The sequence below is a fragment of the Pipistrellus hanaki genome (assembly GCF_964339955.1).
Source record: "Pipistrellus hanaki genome assembly, chromosome: 14".
In the NCBI taxonomy this organism is placed as follows: domain Eukaryota; kingdom Metazoa; phylum Chordata; class Mammalia; order Chiroptera; family Vespertilionidae; genus Pipistrellus; species Pipistrellus hanaki.
In genome coordinates, this window is record NC_140516.1 from 5671458 (window position 1) to 5695641 (window position 24184).

The 24184-nt window shown below is 38.1% G+C and overlaps 1 protein-coding gene and 1 long non-coding RNA gene across 2 annotated transcripts in view; one reads left to right on the top strand and one right to left on the bottom strand.

Annotated features, from left to right (window-relative positions):
* LOC311632859 overlaps positions 1-9427 on the top strand; it is a 45412-nt gene extending 35985 nt beyond the window's left edge. The window contains exons 2-3 of the long non-coding RNA XR_014796843.1: positions 1806-1911; positions 9281-9427. This is a non-coding gene — a long non-coding RNA (uncharacterized lncRNA). The remainder of the gene's footprint in view (positions 1-1805; positions 1912-9280) is intronic.
* A 611-nt stretch (positions 9428-10038) lies between these two features.
* Positions 10039-10400, bottom strand: LOC311632821 (enhancer of rudimentary homolog). Its single transcript, XM_084904706.1, has one exon. It carries the CDS (start codon positions 10365-10367, stop codon positions 10053-10055), a length of 315 nt encoding a protein of 104 aa, XP_084760832.1. The 5' UTR covers positions 10368-10400; the 3' UTR covers positions 10039-10052.
* Positions 10401-24184: the final 13784 nt, after the last annotated feature.

A 24184-nucleotide genomic window follows, 5' to 3' on the forward strand; every position in this document is an offset into this window, starting at 1 on the left:
GCCAACGGATGTAGCTGTTTAGTGCTCTAATTGTTGATCTTTCTTAACTTTAATTTTCATTTTTGCATTAAACCAAGAATTTGATATAAATTTGTTTGAATTTTAATTTTCTAAGTGACAAGTATCATTTTGTTTATTTGTCTGTTTGTTTGGTTTGATACTCTGGAGTTTTTTTTAGTAGGGCACTGGGAGAGGTAGATGTATTTTTTAATTTTTTTAAATACATTAAATAATTAATTAAAATCAAAGGATAAGGATCAGTCTTTTCTGCTTGAGCAATTTGTTGCCCCTACATATCAACTAAAGGAAGCATCTCTATTGTCCTAATCATAGTTCACTTTGTTATTGTTCTTGGGATATTTTGAAGAAAATATGTGCTGATCTTTATTTTTATATGTAAAAGTTTTCAAAGCTATCTCTCTGAGGGTTCTGTGTTTCTTGGGTTCTGTTTAGAAATTCTACCTTCTCGTCAAAATTATTTGAAGACTCATTTATATGGTTTCTAGACATAATGTTTTCAGGTTGTGGGTTTTTAAATTTTATTTTTATGTTTTTATTTATTTTAGAGAGAGGAAGGGAGAGGAAGAGAAGGATAGAAACATCAATGATGTGTGAGAATCATTGATTGGCTGCCTCCTGCAAGCCCCTTACTGGGGATGGAGTTTGCCAACCCCGAGTATATGACCTGACCAGGAATCAAACTGTGACCTCCTGGTTCATAGGTCAATGTTCAACCTCTGAGCCACACAGCTGGGCTCTATTTTATTTTTTAATTACAGTTGACATTAAATATTATTTTATATTAGTTTCAGGTATTCAGCATAGTGGTTAGATGTTTATAAAATTTACAAAGTGATCCACCCAATAAGTCTAGTACTCACTAGCTCCATACATAGTTGTTACAATATTATTGACAATTGTCCTTTTGCTGTATTTTACATCCCCATGACTATTTTGTAACTATCAATTTGTACTTCTTTTTTTAAAAAAATATATTTTATTGATTTTTTACAGAGAGGAAGGGAGAGAGATAGAGAGCCAGAAACGTCGATAAGAGAGAATCATTGACCAGCTGCCTCTTGCACACCCCCCACCGGGGATGTGCCCGCAACCAAGGTACATGCCCCTGACCGGAATCGAACCTGGGACCCTTCAGTCCACAGACGGACGCTCTACCGCTGAGCCAAACCGGTTTTGGCAATTTGTACTTCTTAATATCTTTTTTTCCACCCCATTCTACCAATCCCATTTTCCATCTGGTAACTATCAGATGTTCTCTGTATTGAAGAATCTGTTTCTGTTTTGTTTATTTATTTTGTTCTTTAGATTACATAAGTAAAATCATATGATATTTGTCTTTTTCTGTCTGACATAGTTCACTTAGCATAAAACCCTGTATATTCATCCATAAAGTGGTAAGATTTTATTCTTTTTTATGACCAAGTAATATTTCATCGTGTACTATATGTGTGCCACATCTTATTTTTCCAATTGTGTAAACATACACATAGATCAATGGAAAATAGAAAACTCAGAAATAAACCCACACCTCTGTGAACAATTAATCTATGATAAAGGAAGCAAGAACATAGAATGGGGGAATAATAGCCTATTCAATATATGGTATTTGGAAAACTGTACCTATACATGCACAAAAAATAAAACTAGACCACATTCTTATACCACATACAAGAATAACTCAAAATGTAAATGTAAAACACAAAAACATAAAACTGATAGCAGAAAACATAGTTAGTAAAATCTATGATGTTAATCTTAGTAATATTTTTGTTATGTCTCCTCAGACAACTGAAACAAAAGAAAATATAAACAAATGGACTACATCAAACTAAACAATTTGGGTACAACAAAAGAAACCATCAACTAAATGAAAAGGCAGCCTACCAATTGGTAAGAGATATTCACCATTGCCGAAACCGGTTTGGCTCAATGGATACAGCGTCGGCTTGGGGACTGAAGGACCCGAGTTCGATTCTGGTCAAGGGCATGTACCTTGGTTTCGGGCATATCCCCAGTAGAGAGTGTGCAAGAGGCAGCTGATCGATGACTCTCTCTCGTCGATGTTTCTAACTCTCTATCTCTCTCCCTTCCTCTCTGTACAAAATCAATAAAATATATATATATTTTTAAAAAAAACATACACTATCATGAGCATTATCCAATTAAGACAATGGAACAATTTAAAAAAAAAAAAAAGAGAGAGAGAGATATTCACCATTGATAGATTTGATGAGGGGTTAATATCCAAAATTTATTTTAAAAAAAACTCATATAATTAACACCCAGAAAACAAGCAAGACAAGCAATCCAATTAAAAATGGGCAGAGGACTTGAATAGACATTTCTCCAATGTTTTCATGTTTTATACTTAAATCTTTACTCAACTTGAATTAAATATGGCACAAGATAGGGATCTACATCTATTCTGTCTTTTCCAAATGATTATCCATTTAATCCTGGTTTCTAAGTAACCACATCATCTTTACCTCTCACTTAACTTCACACTAACATAAACTCTATCACCATTTTTGTCTATTTCTAACTTATATAGTGATCTAACATCTGTTAGTGAGATTCTCCCTCATTACTATTTTTCTATAACAATTTCTTTGCTAGTAGCATTCTAATTTTTTAAGTAGTTATTTTTTATAGTAGTCATTTGCTGTATTTGATTGGATTGTTCTACATATATGAAAATATTAGGGAGAATCAGTATCCTTCAATAATAAATTTTTATTGAGGCATTTAATATCAAATCCTTAATTATTAATGCTTAATTATAAATCTGCCATCCAGTGTCACTGAAACAAACAGGTTCTATTAAAATATTGTCAATGAGATATTTTATGATGTCATAAAACAGGAATGTGTTCTGTATTGCCTTCTCTTTAAAAGGACCAAATCCTTTTTTAGATAAACCATATGATTCTTTCTTGAATAGTCATAAATTTAGTGACCCCCAACAGTCCCCTGGGCCTTGTATCTAATTTCAATCCAAAAGGATGATTTAAGATCAATTCCTCTGACTTCCAAATCAGCCACCTGCCAGCATTTAATTGGCTCATATCTAACACTTGGACTCTGCAGGTCAACTCATTTAGTTATTTGAATGTACATTTTTGCAACTAATTTATCTTGGAAATTTTATTAGGAATGGCATTGCTTAAAATTAATAACTTTTGAGTGAATTATTGCAAGGTTATGGTCATGGTGGGTGATTGTAAATGCTCTGAACATTTTCAAAATCACTGTGACTGCACTTCATGGCCCAGAGGTCCAGAGTTTGGAGGCTGTCTGTTCCCAGCATATCAGGGCTGTTTTTTTAGTCATACGCAAGTGTGTTTCTTTGTTCCACCCCCTGTGAAGACCAAATAGCCATATTTACAGAAACAAGATCCTACTTCCCAGCAAAGCTATTTAAAATTGAACGAAATAGCCGAAACTGGTTTAGCTCAGTGGTAGAGCGTCGCTCTGCGGACTGAAGGGTCCCAGGTTTGATTCTGGTCAAGGGCATGTACATTGGTTGCGGGCACATCCCCAGTAGGGGGTGTGCAAGAGACAGCTGGTCGATGTTTCTCTCTCATCAACGTTTCTAGCTCTCTATCTCTCTCCCTTCCTCTCTGTAAAAAAATCAATAAAATATATTTTTAAATTGAACGAAACATAAAGAGCTTCCCAGACAAGAAAAAGCTAAGGGAGATCATCACTACCAAACCAGTATTACAAATATGTTAAAGCTACTTCTTTAAGAAGAGGGGAAAAACATAAATATGAATAATAAAATGGCAATAATTACATACCTATGAATACTCACTTTAACTATAAATGGATTAAATGCTTCAATCAAAAGACATAGGGTATCTGAATAAATTCATTAAAAAAAACATGCTATCTCCAAGAGACCCTCTTCAGATGAAAAGACACACATACGGAAAGAAAAGGGGAAAAATATTTCAATGAAACAGAAATAGAAAAGAAAAAGCCTGGAGTAGCAATGTTTATATCTGATCAAATAGACTTTAAAACAAAGGCTTCATTAAGAAACAAAGAATGACATTTTAGAATGATACTAGGGGCCTAGTGCATGAATTCCTGCACCTTGAAAGGAACTGTGGCCCATGAGGCTGCAGTAGGCACAGGGGTGAGTCTCTGCCCATCCTCCATGCCCCCACTCAGACCCTCCCACTATGGCTCACAGTCCCCTGTCTGCTGCTGCCACTCCCACATGCTGATGGCACAGAGCTATTGGGACCAGCAGGGCTGGCAATGGCAGCAGGTGCGAGCACTGGGCAGGACCATAGCGCAAGCAAGCAAAGAATTTTCAGTAATCACCAGAGGCTCACTGATGGCAGAACCAGTGCCCCGCCTTGGTCCGATGACCCCATTCACCTGGTCTACCATCCTGATGTGGCCAACATCCACCATGTTCTGTGCTCTGCCGCCTGCTGCCAATCCCTGCTATGTTCCACATGCACATCCTGGAGGTCAGCCCACATCATAGTGACTGGTGGTTCTGTTGTTCGGTTGTTCTGCCATTTGGTCTATTTGCATATTAACCTTTTATTATATAGGACTAGAGGCCCAGTGCACAAAATTTGTGCCTGGGGTATGTGTGTGTATGTGTGTGTTTGTGTGTGTGTAAGTGTATGTGTGTGTCCGTAAGCCCAGCCTACACTCTCCCCAATCTGGGATCCCTATCACCATCCAGGACTGCTGGCTCCCAACTGACCACCTGCCTGCCTGCCTGATTGCTCCTAATTGCCCACCCTGCCAGCCAGACTGATCACCCCCTAACCACTCCCCTGCCAGCCTGGTAGCCCCCAACTGCCCTCCCCTACAGGCCTGGTTGCCCCTAACTGTCTACCACTGCAGGTCTGGTCACCCCAAACTGTCCTCCCTTACAGGCCTGATCACCCCACAACTGTCCTCCCCACCAGGGCTGCCCCTCCCCAACTGCCCTCTCCTGCCAGCCACCTTGTGGTGGCCATCTTGTGTGTTGGAGTGATGGTCAATTTGCATATTACTCTTTTCTTACTGTATTTTTCGGACCATAAGATGCACCGGACCATAAGACGCACCAGTTTTTAGAGAAGGGAAATGAAGAAAAAAAGATTCTGAAACAAATAGTGTCCTAAAATATTTTATGTGCATTAAAACCCAACATCACAGTCATAAACACATGTAATCAACCCTGTAAAGTAAACAGCAGCATTTAGAACCATTTTAGAGCCGGGCAAGCACACAGAGACCACACAGAGCTGGGCAAGTAAAAAAACTATTTTTTTACAGTATATGTGTAGGCTATATTTGGACCATAAGACGCAGGGACTTTTTCCCCCCACTTCTGGGGGGGAAAAAGTGCGTCTTATGGTCCGAAAAATACGGTACATAGGATAAGGTTCAATCCAACAATTATTACCCTTCTAAACATTTATATACCCAACATAGGAGCACTTAAGTATAAAAAGCAAATCTGATGGACACAAAGGGAGAGATCAATAGCAATACAGTCATAATAGTGGACTCTGGCACCCCATTTTCATCAAGTGATAGATCTTCCAGACAGAAAATAAAGAGTGAAACAATAGCCTTTAATGACAGATTAACCCAAGATTTAATTGAAATTTTTACAGCATTTTACCCTAAAGCAACAGAAGATATATTCATTTCAAGTGAATATAGGACTATCATTTACAACTAGAGGCCTGGTGCACAAAATTTGTGCACAGACCAGGAGGGGTGGTGTCCCTCAGTTCAGCCTGCACCCTCTTTAACATGGGATCCCTCTCACAATCCAGGACTGCTGGCTCCCAACTTCTCGCCTGCCTGCCTTCCTGATTGCCCCTAACTGCTTCTGCCTGCCAACTGCCTGTCTGAGCAGTTAGACATCAGTTAGATTGATGTCTAACTGCTCCCATGCCAGCCTGATTGATGTCAAACTGCTTCCCTGCCAGCCTATTTGTCCCCAACTTCACTCCTTTGCCATCCTGGTCACCCCTAACTGCCCTCCCCTGCAGGGTTGATCGCCTCCAACTGCCCTCCTTTGCATGCCTGGTATCTCCCAACCGCCCTTCCTTGCTGGCCATCTTGTGGTGGCCATCTTGTGTCCACATGGGGGCAGCTATTGTGTGTTTGAGTGATGGTCGATATGCATATTACTCTTTTATTACATAGGATAGAGGCTTGGTTCATGGGTGAGGACCAGCTGGTTTGCCCTGAAGGGTGTCCCAGATCAGGGTGGGGGTTCCCTTGGGGTATAGGGCAGCCTGAGCTAGGTGTCTGCGGTGATTTGCTGGCCAGCCACGCCCCCTGGTGACCCAAGCAGAGGCCCTAGTATCTGGAATTTATTTACTTTCTACAATTGAAACTTTGTAGCCTGGAGCGGAGCCAAGCCTCCTGCTCACTCTGTGGCTGCTACCATTTCTGTTTGGATTTGTTTACCTTCTATAATTGAAACTTTGTAGTCTTGAGTGGAGGCTTAAACCCGCTAGGGCAGGCAGAAAGCTTGGCTTCTTTCGTTGCCTGGGAAACCCGAGGCTCCCTCCTGCTCTCTGTGGTTGCAGCCATCTTGATTGAGCTTTATTTGGATACTTGCTCTGATTGGCTAGTGGGTGTGGCAGGTGGGCATGGCAGGTGGGGTGGAGTGATGGTCAATTTGCATATTACTCTTTTGTTAGGTAAGATATCCAATATATAGATGAAACTTAAGTGCCTATCAATGGGCAATTGGATAAAGAAGATGTGGTATGTAATATAATGGAATATTACTTTACCATAAAAAAATAATTCAAGATTACTATTTGTGACATCATGGATAAACCTAGTGCAGTGGTTGACAAACTGCGGCTCATGAGCCATCTGAGGCTCGAGAGCTGCAGTTTGCAGCTCTGTTGAAGAATGAGTTTGCCAACCTCTGGGATAGGGGCTTAATCACAAGGAACAACAACAGCCTGTAATTATTGGAATTGAGAGTCTAGGTAAGTGGTCTGCAAACTCATTAGTCAACAGAGCAGCAAACTGCTGCTTGACAGCCGCATGTGGCTCCAGAGCCACAGTTTGCTGACTTAGTGGGTATTAGACTAAATGAAATATGTCAGAGAAAGACAAATACATGCGATTTTACTTTATGTGGGAACTACTAATAAATAACAAAATAAACTAACAAATAAAGCAAAAAGACTCATAGATACAGAGAACAAACTGATTGTTACCAGATGGGAATGGGGTGTTTGGTAGGGCAGGTAAAAATATGAAGAATTAAGAAGTACAAATTGGTACTTACAAAATAGTCACAGGGATGTAAAGTATAGCATAGGGAAAATAGTCAATAATATTGTAATACTATGAATAGTTCCAGGTGGATACTAGACTTCTCAGGGTAAATTATATAAAGGTCTAACCACTATGTTGTATGCCTGAAATTAATATAAAATATATTCAATATCAACTGTAATTAAAAAATAAAATAAAAAATATCTTTTTGAGTGCTCTAGAGTGCAGAAAAGCAGGAAGTCAAAAATTGCCAATGACCAGCACCAGTTTTGCCCTATGGCCGTGGTCAGCAAACTGCGGCTCACGAGCCACATGTGGCTCTTTGGCCCCTTGAGTGTGGCTCTTCCACAAAATAACATGGCCTTGGCAAGTCTATTTTGAAGAAGTGGCATTAGAAGAAGTTTAAGTTTAAAAAATTTGGCTCTCAAAAGAAATTTCAATCATTGTGCTATTTATATTTGGCTCTGTTGACTAATGAGTTTGCCAACCACTGCCCCATGGCAATGATGTTGGGGGAAGGGAAATTAAAACCTCTATGGTAAGATGATTTAGAGGGAGGACCACTGTAGAGTAATGGGGAAAATTCTAGAAAGAGAGAACCAGATAAAGGAATATCAAAGTCTGTGCATAAACTTTGTTCAAGACTTGCAGACTGTTGAACCCCACATGCAGAGCCACCAACAAGGCAGGTTAAGTTTGCATTTTTAACTTAACCAAGTTACCTGCCTTCTAAAGGGGGGAAAAAAAAAAACAAAAAAAAAACACTCTAGAGGAGTATAACAGAATTGAGAGTTTCTATAAAAGAATATTAAAATGTCAAAGACCCAAACCAAAATTACTTGACATATGAAGACCTAGGTAAATATGGCAAATTCTAAGGGAAAGAACAATCAACAGATGCCAACTCCAAGAAAATGTAGATTGTGCAGCTTTTCAGAAAAGAACTTTAAAGCACTTATTGTAACTGTTTTCAATCAAGTAAAAGAAAATATGCTGTAGCCAAAACCGGTTTGGCTCAGTGGATAGAGCGTCAGCCTGCGGACTGAAAGGTCCCAGGTTCGATTCTGGTCAAAGGCATGTACATTGGTTGTGTGCACATCCCCGGTAGGGGGTGTGCAGGAGGCAGCTGGTTGATGTTTCTCTCTCAGCGTTTCTAGCTCTCTATCCCTCTCCCTTCCTCTCTGTGGAAAATCACTTCAGGTTTAAAAAAGAAAAGAAAAAGAAAATATTCTGTAATAAATGGGTAGCAATTTCAGAAGAAAAATATAAAATCTTGATATGCTAATTTTTAAAGTGAGGGAAAGATGTGACGTTATAACAAATGTGTGAAAAGTTGTACATAACCCTGACTGTGCAATGATGGTGTTTCAGTCACATGACTGCCATCTATCATGGGTGTCCTGAGGGACAAAGAAATAGGAGCTACTGTACTAAACAGTTAGAAGCTACTGACAAAAAAAAAAATCATTTGACCACATATACATGGGTTAATTCCTGGGCTTTCCATTCTGTTCTACTGGTCTTTACGTCTGTCTTTATCCCAGTACCACACTGTTTTGTTTATTGTAACTTTGTAATAAGTTTTAAAATCAGGAACTGTGAAGCCTATGAATTTGTTCTTTCTAAAGGTTGTTTTGGTTATTGAGGGGGAGACTGCACTGTTAGTGAGGAAAAGGCACACCTTCCTCCTGATATAGAGCCCTTTGCCAGGGCCTCCTTCTCACTGAGCAGAGCTGACCCCTCACCTGAGGAACCACTTGAATGGATAAGCCTGAGTTTCCAGATACAGAGGCCCTGACACTCAGCAAATGCTGCCTGAGGGACACATGACACATTCAGTCCTCAAAATTTGATAAATTCTCTTTAATGAAGCCAGATTGTCAGAACTATTGACTGTTTCTCGGTGATTAGACATTAAATACATTGGTTGTTTTGACATCGTACAAATGAGCTTTTCTTTCACTTTGTTTTCCTGTGATGCCCACAGTCGATACTAAGGGGCAGTATGGAGAGGCCCAGGCAACGCGTGTTAATTGCTCTCACCCTAGGAACTTGGTGAGAACGTGGTCTCATCACCAAGGCCCATAGGAGACACACCGAGAGCTGTCTGTAAGATATAAACCCTGCAACTGGTCTTTGGGTGATATTGAAATGCTCTTCTGTTATGATTGGCTTCTGAAACACTTCAAGGTAAATGTGTAACCCAGTTTTAACAAGTGTACTGGACTCTGGCATATATTTTTGAGTACTGAATTTAGCTAGCCCTGCTATATTTATGAATGGCATTCATACTCTGGAATGAGAAGAGATTTTCACATACACTTTGTTTCATAAAATGCATCTGTGTTGTTTTTTTGTTTTGTTTTGTTTGTTTGTTTATAACTAAAGAACATTTATTTGTTTTTCACTAACACTTTATCTTAGCACATAATTAAACTGTGTCACTACCCCCCACCCCAACCTGAAGAAGGCTTAGAATGTTATAAAGCAGATATGAAGGATTGGAGTCAACATTAACTGACAAAGAAAACTTCCTTCTAGGTCATTATAACATGTTTAAGTAAAAAAAGAGAAAAGGGGGGGGAGGGGTGATGGGAGTTCAGATTGAACAAGATTCTCACATATCATCTAACACAGTCAATCCTGGCTAGAGTGCACCAAAATGGAAACAGGATTACTATAATACAAAACTTCATACAGACCGCTGTACACGCCTGTGTTCCAAGCCCACCCCCAGCCCCCAAATGCTTCCAACACAACTATTTCCCGGTCTGTTGGGCCTGTCGACAAAGGAGCATGTAGATCTTCTCTTTAATCCAATCTTTGTTATAAGGCTGGTATGTCTGGGTATCAGCTCGGTAAACAAGACAGCTGAGGTCCGCCAGATCATCAATAAAGTCAAACAACTGGCTGATACCATACGTGATAGAGTGGCTGTTGGGATTCATTCTCTTCAGATGTTCTTCATACATTTTACAAACACCTTCCATGCACTTATTCACTGATTCATAATCAGCATAAGTTCTGCCTTCTGGTCTCTTGGTAAGCTGTACCAGCAAAATGGTGTGAGACATCGCGCCAAACTCTTCTGCTGCCGCCGCTGCCGCTGCTGCTGCCGCCGCCGCCACCACACCGCCACACACGACCTTAACTGTGGGAACCCTTAACACGACCGGCGTGATTAGGGCCCACTCAGGGTCCGGTTTCTGGAGGAGGCCGCACACTAAAATGAAGAGAGAGACTAGAAAAGAGTTAATTTGGGACAAATCGGGGACCAGGTGGGAGTCAATCTCTAGTGGGAAGACTAGCTAGGCTCTGGCCTTGCTCTCCCTTTTATTGAGGCTGCTATGGGATACACCCATTACCCTTAAGCAGCTTTGGGATACACCCATTACCCTTAAGCACCTTTGGGAAACACCCATAGCCCTTAGGCAGGTAATAAGCGGGTTATCATATCAGTAAGGATTTACATGATTACAAGATGGGGAAGTTGCCTCAGTTACTATTGTCTCAATTAGATAGGGAGTGGTTGGCTCTGACCTTTCAGAGCTTCAAGGTTGACCAGCCTCTTTCTATTAGTGAGACAATGATTGGTTTCTGGCACTTAACCACAATGCCGCCCTGTATCTGTGGTTTTGAAGAGAACGTATATAGGTTATTAAGACTAATTTGGCTGCATTTAACAGAAAACTGACTCAAACCACTCTAAGCAAGAAAGGGGGTTTTATTGGCTCATTAAACTGGGAGGAATGGGCAGATGTAGTGTTTAAAAGCTGTTACCAGAACAGTCTCTGTGTCCTGTCTCTGACTCAAGCTTTCGTCTCTTCTGTGCCAGCTGCATTCTTAGTCGTCCTTCTGTAATGTATGGTTGCAGAAGGACTAATTTACAGAATTCTGCCTTCATAATCTCAGTGGGCCAGGAGCATCTCCTCCTTAGTGATTCCAGCCTAAACCCCAGGAGGGTTGTCATTGGTCAGTGTGTCCACTCATGGGCTAATCACTAGGCAGAGAGAGACAGTGTTCTGGGTGGCCTGGTCCTCACGTTAAGGGAGGGGCCATGACTCTAAACTTCATAGACTGAGCAATGGTGCTGTAAAACTGGAATGCTATTGCCCAAACAAGCAGGAAGCGAGGCTGAGCGGGAAAAGTACGGATTTTCCCTGCAATATTATTAAAAGGATTTCTTAAGAACAGCAAGCCCATTCCCTTTCATATGGGGAATTTCTTCTTCAGTGTGCTTCCACACATTCCTCCTGATTTCCCTTTTAACAAGCACCAATAGGAAGGACTCACTATTTCCAATTGTTTCTATCTAATGCTGTACAAGCTAGTTGTCAAAAAAAAATATATACAATTTTTAATTAAATAAATATTCTTTATCTAATTGCTAAGGAATTGTCATAACTCTACTGATTAGAACTCCATAATTTAAAATTATAATCTTATCTTCCCCAAAAGTTCTTTAAATGCTTAAGTAAATTTTAGCATGTCTTTTATACAGGGTGGAACAAAAGTAGTTTTATAGTATTGTATGGAAAATAATACAATAATCTATACTAATAAAAGGGTAATATGATAATTAGGGCGGACAACGTTCCGGACACCCCTCTGAACAAAGCTGCACAGCTGCAAAGGGCCAAGGCTCAGGCTGGCAGTGGCAGCAGCAGTGGGGTAACGGTGGTGGGTCCTTCCCCTGATCCACCAAGTCGCCTTTCGGAGAGAGAGGCCAGACTGCAGCTTAGGCCGGGGCTGAGGCAGAGGCAGTTAGGGTCGATCAAGCCAGCAGGGGAGCAAGTTAGGGGCTATCAGGCCAGCAGCAGGGTAAGTTAGGAGTGATCAGGCTGGCAGACAGAGGCAGTTAGGGGCGATCAGGCAGACAGGCAGAGTGGTTAGGGGTGATCAGGCAGACAGGCAGGCAAATGATTAGGAGCTAGTGTTCCTGGATTGTGAAAGTGATGTCTGACTTCTGGTTTAAACTGGCAGTCAGACATTCCCCGAGGGGTCCCAGATTGGAGAGGGTGCAGGCCAGGCATCCCCCCATACATAAATTTCGGGCACTGAGGCTTCTAGTTAATAAATAATAGTACAAGAAAAAATTCTTTGTTTTCAGGACTCACAACTGCAAACCTACTTTTGCCCCACTCCGCATTTCATGTTTACCTTCCCAGTGCCTTTTTAAGATTCCTGGTTTAATTTCCATTTCAAATTGAAATTATTCTTTACAGATCCAGTGGACTCTGGTTGAGGGAACAATTTGCATATTAGCCTTTTACTATATAGAATACACTGAGTGGCCAGATTATTATGCATTCAAAGATCATAATAATCTGGCCATTCAGTGTACATTAGGACACAAAAGAAGTCTCAATAAATTTAAGAATATTGAAATCATATCAAGCATCTTCTCTGACCATAAAGTTATGGAACCAGAAATCAATCAGAATAAAGAAACTGAAAAACATACAAAAGCATTTGGCATGTTACTAAAGAATGAATGGGTTAGCAATATCAAGAAAGAAAACTAAAGATACCTTGAGACAAATAAAAATAAAAACATAACAATACAAAATCTACAGGATACAGCAAAAGCAGTTCTAAGTGGGAAATTGATAACATTATAAGCCAACCTTAAGAAACAAGAAAAATCTCAAATAAACAATTTAACTTTACAATTAAGGGAACTTGAAAAAGAACAACAAACAGAGCCCAAAGTGAGTAGGAGAAAGAAAATAATAATGAACAGAGCACAAGTCATTGAAATAGAGCCTGAAAAAATAACAATACAAAAGATCAATGAAAACAAGAGCTGGTTTTTTGAAAAGATAAACCAGATTGATGAACCTTTACAAGAAAAAAAGAGAGAAATAAAGTAATAAAATCAGAAGTGAAAGAGAAATAACAACTGCTACCAAAAAAATACAAATGATAGTATGAAAATATTATGAAGAACTATATGCCAAGAAATTGGATAACCTAGACAAAATGGATAAATTCTAGGAAATATGCAATCTTCCAAAATCAAATCAGGAAGAATAGGATCATCTGAATAGACAGATTACATTTAGTAAAATTGAAGCAGTAATCAGAAATCTCCCAACAAACAAAAGACCTAGACTGGATAGTTTTCACAAATCAACTTTATTAAACTTTATCAAACATTCAAAGAAGAATTAATACATATCCTCCTCAAACTGTTCCAAAAAATTCAAGTGGAATGAAGACTCCAAATCTATTCTTATGAGGCCAGGATTATCCTAATTTTAAATAAAGACACTACAAAGAAAAAATTATAGGTCAATATCCATAATGAATGTAGATGCTAAAATCCTCAACAAAATGTTAGCAAACTGGTTCCAGCAAAACATTTAAAAGATCATATACCATGATCATGTGGAATTTTATTAGTACAATATCTGAAAATCAATAAGCTTGACATACCACATAAACAAAATGAATGATAAAAACCACATTATCATATCTATAGATGCAGAAAAAGGTGTTTTACAATTTTTAGCATCCATTTCTGATAAAAACTCTCAATAACATGGGAATAGAGGGAACATAAACCAAATTCTTCATAGTTAATTACTTTTTTACAAAGGAGTTAAGAACATACAATACAGTAAAGATTGTGTATTGCATAAATGGTGCTGGGGAAAAAATTGTATAGATATGTGCCAAAATGAAACTAGACCACCTTATTACACCATACACAAGAATAAACTCAAATTGCATTAGAGTTAATGGTTTCACTTGAAACCATAAAAATCCTAAAAGAAAACATTGGCAGTAAAATATCCGACATATCTCCTGGCAATACTTTTCAGATATATTTTCTTGTGCAAGGGAAATAAAATAAAAAATAAACAAATGGGACTACATCAAACTAAAATGTTTTTTTTTTTTTCACAGTAAAAGCAACCATCAATAAAATAAAAAGCAACTCACTGAATGGGAGAACATATTCGCCAATGATACAGCTGATAAAGACTTAATATTCAAATTGTATAAAGAATTCAATTCAATACCAAAAATCAAGCAATTCAATTAAAAGATGGACAAATTGCCTAAATTTTCAGCTCTGAAGACAGTATATAGATGGGCAATAAACATATGAAAAGAGCTGAAGCTGGTTTGGCTCAGTGGATAGAGCTTTGGCCTGTGGACTGAAAGGTCACAGGTTTGATTCTGGTCAAGGGTATGTACCTTGGTTGTGGGCACATCCCCAAGAGGGGGTGTGTAGGAGGCGGCTGATCAATGGTTCTCACTCATCGATGTTTCTAACTCTCTATTCCTCTCTCTTCCTCTCTGTAAAAAATCAATAAAAATATTTTTAAAAAACCACTAAACATCTATATAATTGTCCTTCTGTTGGAAGAACTTCTTCTAACATTTCATGCAAGGCAAGTTTATTAGAAATAAATTCCTTTAAATTTTATTTATTTATTTATTTATTTATTTATTTATTTTTGTCTGAGAACGTCTTTATTTTTTCTTTACTTTTGAAGAATATTTTTTCTTAACACAATATTTAGGCTAAGTTTTTTAAACACTCTAAGTATTTCATTCTGAAGAAAACAAGAATGTTTTCTGAAGAGAAGCCTGATGTAATTCTTATCCTTGCTCCTATGAATAGGTAAGGTTCTTTCCTTTCAGCTTCTTTCAAGATCTTCTCTTTATCTTGGTTTTTTTGCAGATTGAATAGAAGATTTGTGTTAGAATGGGTCTTCCTTTCCCTGGCTGCACCAACTTTCTGCTCCAAGGCTGCCTTCCCACCCTGCCCAGAGGCCCTGAGAGACCAGGGGTGGGGCAGAACACCTGTGTCATCACCATGGCTACAATGCAAGCATCCTGCCCACCCTGGTCACTTACGCCTGTGTATGCAAATTAACTGTCATCTTTGTTGTGCTAATTTGCATACCACTCTTGATTGGCTAGAGGATGTAGCAGATTTACATGTTTATTATTAGGTAAGATCATATGCCTAGGTATAGGTTTTTTATGTTTATCCTGCTTGGTGTTTTCTAAACTTCTGGATCAATGGTTTGGATTTGTCATTAGTTTTTTAAAAATTTAGCCATTATTGCTTCAAATATTTCTTCTGTCCCCATCTTTATTTCCTGGTATTCCCATTATGCATATGAATAAATATCCCACAGGTTTTGGATGTTCTGTGGGTTTGTTTTTTTTTCCCTTCACACTGCAGTTTGGGAATTTTCTGTTGACATATTTCAAGCTCACTGATTGTGTCCTCGACAATGTGCATCAGTGAGTAGTGAGCCCATCAAAGATATTCTTTCCGATAGCATATGTTTAATTTCTAGAATTTCCTGTGGATTCTATCTTAGAATTTTGAACCCTCTCCTTACATTACCCATCTGTTCTCTCATGTTGTCCACTTTTTCCATTAGAACCCTTAGTATATTAATTATTATTATTATTTTAAATTCCTGCTTTGATAATTCCAAAATCGGTATCATAATTGAATCTGGTTCCGTTACTTGATTTGTCTCTTTATACTGTGTTCTTTCTTGCCTTGTAGCATGGCTCAAACATTTTTTAAAGTCAGACAAAATGCATTGAATAATAAAAACTAAGGTTAATAAGACTTTCGTTTGGGTATTTTTTTTTTTGATCTGGCTTTTAAATCATCTCTTTTCCTATCTCCCACCAATGAGCTACTATGATCTGGCTTTTAAATCATCTCTTTTCCTATCTCCCACCAATGAGCTACCTGCTAACTTGGAAATGGTAGAGAAAGTGGCATCTAGCCTATGGCAAGAACTTAGAAAAAGAATATATAGCCATTTGCATTAATTTATATTACATATATTACATATTAATTACATATATTTATATTACATATTAATATAAATATGTAATTTCTATTCAGGTAAAAAAAAAAATACACAAAAAACCTATGGCAAGAACTTAGAAAAAGAATATATAGCCATTTGCATTAATTTATATTACATATATTACATATTAATTACATATATTTATATTACATATTAATATAAATATGTAATTTCTATTCAGGTAAAAAAAAAAATACACAAAAAACCTAGGTATAGGTTTGCCCCACCCCTGGTCTCTCAGGGCCTCTGGGCAGCGTGGGAAGGCAGCCTTGGAGCAGAAAGTTGGTGCAGCCAGGGAAAGGAAGACCCATTCTAACACAAATCTTCTATTCAATCTGCAAAATGTGATTAATTAGCACATTTGGCTTTTCCTGGAAGCTGGAAGCAGGATAAACATAAAAAACCCATACCTAGGTTTTTTGTGTATTTTTTTTTTTTTTTTACCTGAATAGAAATTATGCTGTGTTGACTCTTCTCTGTAGCCTTAGGTTTCAAAACTCTCTAATGTCCTAGTTTTTGTCTCCCGTTATCTTTGGCTTTCCCTAGAGACTCCTGCTTAAATAGAATCTAAGCACTTATCTCTTAGCTGTAACTCTGGCTCTGGAAGCATCTATTTTCAGTAAGCTGCAATTCTCTGTGTTCACCTCTTCCTCCAATTTCAGAGATATCATTTTGCCCTGAGACCTCAATTTTTTGATGGGTATAAGGAAAGATTTTGTTTTGTTTCATAAGCTTTTTGCTTGTTGTGAGAATGGGGGTGATGACTAGTTTACATGTCAGTTCAGAAAGTGGAAACTATCTCATTCTTTATGATTCCTCCATGATAACTATCTAAACTTTGCTCTAAGATCATGTCTTTAGTTTTAGTTTTTTTTTCCCCATACTTTCAAGATATAAAAACCTGGACACCAAGATATAAATTAATGCAAATGGCTATATATTCTTTTTCTAAGTTCTTGCCATAAGGCTAGATGCCACTTTCTCTACCATTTCCAAGTTAGCAGGTAGCTCATTGGTGGGAGATAGGAAAAGAGATGATTTAAAAGCCAGATCATAGGAGAACCTATGTGGTGGAAGTGGTGGATTCGGTAGGGCCGTTTACTTAGTGTTTGTCACCTCTAGTGACCTACAGAGTTAGCCCTAAAATCTAAGCCCCTTCCTTCCCACAAGCTTTAATAGCTCTGCCTTAAACAATATGTATATTTTTAATTGGAAACCCAGCTACAGAGTCCTTAATAATTTTGGATGAGTTCTGCTATCAGGATTGTGCAATTGGCAATAATTCCTATTGAGTTAGTAAGAATCCTATCCTTAGTCCTGGAGACAATGCCAGAGGAAGGGCTTGAGCCAACAGGATGGAAAGTCCAGCTCTGCCGAGACAAGCTTCATTCCGGGAGGCACAGGAGCTACATGTGGGCTTCAGCAGAGATGGGAGCTGAGCCTGTCCTCAACTCCAGAAAAGAAGCTGACATCCAAGGGATAATCAGCTCACAAAGCCATTAATTAGCACATTTGGCTTTTCCTGGAAGCTGGAACCCATCCAGGCATGAGAATTTAGTTTTTTCCTCTGACATTTGCAGTGGCTTTTCTCTTCCTTCATTCTAAGCAGAGTTATTCTCTCTGTTTAGAATGCTCAGACCTTATTTCCTCTCTCAGATTATCTCCTCTTTCTCCTCCAAGACTCTGCCCAGCACTCCCTGCTCTGTGAAGTCCTTCCTGGACATGCAAACCTGATATTAATCTTCCTGAGGATAAAGGGAGTGACCAATACTCTTTCTTCTGTCTAAAATAATACTCAGCCCTAACCAGTTTGGCTCAGTGGATAGAGCATCAGCCTGCGGACTAAAGAATCCCAGGTTTGATTCCAGACAAGGGCATGTACCTTGGTTTTGGAGACAGCTGATCGATGTTTCTCTCTCATCAATGTTTCTAACAATCTCTCTCCCTTCCTCTCTGTAAAAAGAAATCAATAACATATATTTATAAAAAATAAAATAATTCTCAGCTTCTCATAAATACTCAGAGGTGTTGTTCGAATGAACTATTTAAGCACCTGTCTCTAAGTTTATATATAAGTTTATATGAACAGGAAGTCATTGCTATTGATGTAGCCTACTTAATTAGGCCGCCTCACCTTAGGGTGTCTCTCTTTCAACGGAGCAAGCAGGAAGAAAGACCAAGCTCAGAACAGTCTGTAAACCACACACAGCCCCTCCTTCAGACACTCTCTGGGTATCAGCTGGGCACTCGTGCTGCTGGAATGCAGTGCTGTTCTGTGGGAGTGCTGTTATTGGATTTCCCCATAAGTGTCCAGACCAGCGTGCTGCATCCATGGCCCTGAGCAGATGTACATGCAGGGTGATAGCCTGTTTATATCTGTTTATGGCTGATCAATTATTAATAGCACCAATTTTACTCTCAAATGTTTCAGTTTTGATGACAACTGATATGTGCCCAAACATTTTGTACTACCTCCAATTACACATTGAAATATTCTAAAGAAAATTTCAGGTACCATATTTTGTAAAAAGATGCTTTGATTCTTAAAATCTTACAGATAAAAGACACTTAAAATCTGGAATGTCTTTATCCTATCTAAAATTTTCCAATAATTCCTTAATATCAGAAAATGCATAGTCAGTGTTCAAATTTCCTTGATTGTATCAAAAATGTATTTTTATAGTTGACTTAATCTGAATTAGAATCAATATTCTTTTTTACTATTTCTTCTATTTGTATTCAGCAGCATCTTCTATAAAGATACAATTACTTGGTTATCCTTTGTATAGGAAATTCAGGGTAAAACTATGATTCTTTTCCTTAAATTATAAATTTTAAGAATAAATTAGTGATATAGAAATGTTGAAATCCAATATGACAAATGATTATTTTTGCCTTTTTAAAAATAGACAATTAGAACTCATAAACATTTTTAAAAATAAATATTGGATTTCAATCCATTCAGTTATTACTTTGGATGCTCAAATTATCCCATCTCAGGCCAGTAGGAGTTTTCAAGTTGAAAGCATATAAAAGCTCATCTTTTCTATTTCCTCTTCCAAACCTGGAACCAATTCTGCAAGAAATCTGAATTGTTGCCGAAACCGGTTTGGCTCAGTGGTAGAGCATCAGTCTGCGGACTGAAAGGTCCCAGGTTCAATTCTGGTCAGGGGCATGTACGTTGGTTGTGGGCACATCCCCATTAGGGGGTGTGCAAGAGGCAGCTGGTCGGTGTTTCTCTCTCATCGACGTTTCTAACTCTATCTCTCTCCCTTCCTCTCTGTAAAAAATCAATAAAAATATATTTTTAAAAAGAAAGAAAGAGAGAGAGAGAGAGAGAGAGAGAGAGAGAGAGAGAGAGAGAGAGAGAGAGAGGAAGGAAGGAAGGAAGGAAGGAAGGAAGGAAGGAAGGAAGGAAGGAAGGAAGAAAGAAAGAAAGAAAGAAAGAAAGAAAGAAAGAAAGAAAGAAAGAAAGAAAGAAAAAGAAATCTGAATTGTTTTAGTGGATAATTATGTTTAAAGTCCCCAAACAGGATCCTAAGGTACTAATTGTGATGAGGTTGTTATTGCTTTTATATGTTTTCAGGGGACAGAGATGGAAAATGTGTCTTTTTAAATTTATTAAAATGTAGTTGGCATACAATATTATATTAGTTTCAAGGTGTAAAACATGGTGATTTGACATTTATATCCTTTATGGAATAATTATCATAGTAAGTCTAGTAACTATCTAAATATAATATTATTGATTACATTTCCTATACTATACATTACTCTCATTTAGTTTACAATTGAAAGTTTGTACCTCTTAATCCCTTTCACCTATTTTGCCAATCTCCCCACTCACCTCCCCTGGAAACCATTAGTTTGTTCTCTGTACCTATGAGTCTCTTTCTGTTTTGTTTTGATATTTGGATTCCACATACAAATGAAAGTATATGGTATTTGTCTTTGCCTGACTTATTTCATTTGGTATAGCATCCTCTAGGTCCATCCATATTGTTACAAATGGCAAAGTTTCATCCTTATTTATGATCAAGACTATTTCGTTGTGTATATGTACCACATCTTCTTTATCCATTCTCCTTCCTGTGGCCATTAAGGCTGCATCCATATCTTTGCTATTGTAAATAATGCTGCAATGAGCCTAAACGTCCATATATATTTTTTTAAAGTAGTATTTTCAATTTCTTTGGACAAATACCTAGACATGGCCTCCATTATGTTGCCATAGTGACTGAACCAATTTATGTTTCCACCAACAATGCATGTTGGCTCCCTTTTCTCCACATAATCGCAAACATTTACTATTTGTTATTTGTTGTCTTTTTTATGATAATCATTCTGCAGGTGTGAGGTGATATCTGAGTGTGGTTGTTTTTTTTTTTTTTAATATATTTTATTGATTTTGTACAGAGAGAGATAGAGAGTTAGAAACATCGATGAGAGAGAGTCATCAATCAGCTGCCTCTTGCACACCCCCCACTGGGGATATACCCACAACCAAGGTACATGCCCTTGACCGGAATCAAACCCGGGACCTTTCAGTCCCCAAGCCGACGCTCTATCCATTGAGCCAAACCAGTTTCGGCCTGAGTGTGGTTTTTATTTGCATGTCCCAGGTGATTAGTGATGACTGCTGTCCTACTGTATGTCTCCTTTAGAAAAATGTTGCTTCAAATCCTCTGCCCAGTTTTTGATTGGATTGTTTATTTTTTATATCGATTTGCAGGAGTTCCTTGTATATTTTGGGTATTAACCCTTTATTGGATATGTTATTTGCACATGTCTTCACTCATTCAGTAAGTTGCCTTTTTGTTTTGCTACAGTTTCTTTCCCTGTGCAAAACCTTTTTAGTTTGGTGTAGTCACATCTGTTTAAGTTCACTCCTGTTGTCATTGCCTGAGGAAACAGATCGAAGAAAACAAAAACAGCTAAGATCATTCTCAGGGAGTCTGCTGCCTGTTTCCTTCTAGGCGCTTTAGGGTCCCAAGCCTCACATTTAAACCTTTAATCCATTGTGAGCTTGTTTTTGTTTAGTGTAAGAAAGTGATACCATTTCACTTATTACATGCAAATTCTAAGAGAAAAATATGTCATAATTTTTCTATAATAAAATAATGGTAAGTGTATCCCAAATTGTAATTTTATTACAAATTTGTATTTCTTACAAATTTAAAATCCTGGGGTTTTTATTTCACTTTTTGTTTTTGTTTTTATATACATTTCAAAAGTAAAACTGCAGAAGCATAAGATGGATCCTGTTGTGAGATTCTAACATGCATATTACCTATTAACACCCAGAAAAGCAAGTAATCCTATACCGTGGGCTTTAAATAAACTAATTTTCTTTATTTTAAACCTGATTACTGGGTTTTGTGTGTAAAAATGTAATGTAAACATTATTGTGAAATATTTCATCAAATTTCAGTCATATCAAGAATAAAAATGGATTGGAGGGAAGAGCTTGTATATGATTTGCACCAAGCAATAAAGTCTGATTGATATGTGGTTTCAAAAAAATAAATACACAGAGAAGTGATGTTTAGCTTAACAGCGAGCTGTTCATGTCAAAATGAGATTGTTTACACTCTGCTAACATCAATGAAAGTAAAAGGATTAGGATCTCTATGAGAGGCAAATCTCTATGAATGAGATCAACATCTAGTGCAATAGCAGCTGAGCCCATCCCTTACAAGAGATGAATTGCAACAGTCAAAAGTGCCCACTTGTGAGAAAAATCTCTCTAAACTAGGAATAAAATGGAAGTCTTTCAATCAGATAACAGGCATGGACAAAGAACCTGTACCTACTATCATAGTTTTGGTAAAGAAATTGAACAATTTCTTCCTATGATGAAAAATAAGATAAGTATGTCCACTCTTGCATCTTCTATCTAAATCACTATACCAGAAGTTCCATTAAGGGTAAATAAAATAAATAAAGGACATGTGGATTAGAAAGGAAGAAGTAGCTCGGCCAGCATAACTCAGTTTTAAGCATTAACCTATGAACCAGGAGATCGGGGTTCAATTCCCAGTCAGTGAACATGCCTAGATTGAGGACTCAATCACAAGTTTTGGGCATGTAGGAGGCAGATGATCAATGATTCTCTCTCATCAATGATGTTTCTATCTCTCTCTCCCTCTCCCTCCCTCTCTAAAATCAATAAGAAATATTTTTAAAAAGAAAGGAAGGAATAAAACTGTCATTATTTACCATTGACAATTGTGTACATTCAAAACCTTGTGGACTCTAAAAAAAACAAAACAGAAAAGCACTAGAATACATAGTCATAGAATAAGAGGCAATATACAAAATTATCTATATTTTGATATGCCCAGCAGCAAGAAGTTTTTAAAATAAAATAAAAATGTCATTTAAAAGCATTAAATAGGTAATAATAAATCAAGTAAAATACATGTAAGACTGCTACACTGAAAACTAAAAAAAAAAAAAAAAATACATTGCTTAGATCATTGAAACAATACAAGTGAGTAGAGAAGCATACCAAGCCCATGCTCATGAATTAAAAGATAACATAGTGTGTGTACTAGTATTTGTATATGTGCATATATATGTTCTCAAATACGGAGAAACTACTGGTGCAGGCAGCAACAACTCGAATGAGTCTCACAAACATGATGTTGAGGAATAAAAGTCAAACCACAAAATAGCACATAATGAATAATTCAATGTACATGAAACTGTATAAAAGACAAAACAAATCCACGGGGATTAAAACCAGAATGTGGTCACCTATGGAGTGTGTTTGTGTATGTGTGAGAGGGTGGGGGGGACAGAGAGACAGAGTATGTAGGCAAATTCACAAAATTTCAAAGCTGGTTTATCGCCTACATCACCACCCGTGCAAAATCACACGTGCACCTTGATGTGTTCTCAAACCTATGGCTGTATGCATGTGAACATACGTGTGAATCCCCCTTTTTATTAGAGTCCTCTTCACTTTTCTGTGTGCGCATAAATAGCTTCATTCAGTTCTGTAGATGAAAAGCCTTGAAACACTTGCCCAGAACCAAATGCAGATTTGGTATCAGAGCTCAAGTTCACCCCCGGGTCTTCACGCCTTCTGCCCTTAGCCTGTCCTCCCTCTGCTCCATTGGGGGCAGGGACGGGGGGGGGGGAGGGGAGGTGGCGAGAGGGGGCGGGCAAGGTGACATGACTCGGGTTAACCAGAAGCAGAGGCCTTGAGGGGCTGCTCCCAGCAATGCTGGGTTATAAATTATAGATATTAACTAAGATTCTTATGAACAAATTTGGCAGAAACACAGAGCCTATTAATTAAAATATGATGTATTATTTGCAAACAAGATAAAATTCTTGCTGATAGAAACATATGGAAATAATGAGAAACATCTAATTACAAAAAAGTAAAATGCCACAGCATTTCCCCAAAGTCTTCATTGGAGACGCAGAGAAAGCACTTAGGAAACTCTGATAGGTGAGAATTTAGCTCTCAACTCCAGCAGGTATCTCCCCTCTACATTTGGGATCAATTAAATCAGTAAACATACCAAAGGCATTTGCACTTTGCAAAATGTTCTGCCAGTGACAGCAGAGGAGGTGAAGAACACCACGGGATTAATCAGAGACAGATGTAATTAAAACCAGAAGGGCCAAAATGGCTCGTAGGTCAAAGGGAATTAAAATCTAAGCAACATTTCCACACAAATGGGAAAAAAAAAAAGCAATGTATTCTGTTGGGACATTTAACTGCAAATACATTGCAGTTGCCAGACAGGTTTCAGCTAACCTCTGTGCTCTGCAAGCCTTGCAGAAGTTTGTAAATGAACTTGGCAATGTGTAACGAACATCATCGTCCAAATGTCTAAGTTTTTTCTTCGTCTACATAAATAACAGCCCTCCTAGAGAAGGGGTGTGCGTTTGTTTATTCCTGCATGTGTCCTACATGGCACTATAAAACTTGACTCAATGCCTGGTGATCAATTCCGTTTTCTTTGCCACATTCCAAGGAGATAAGCAGATGTTGCGCCCACTTTGCCAACGATAAG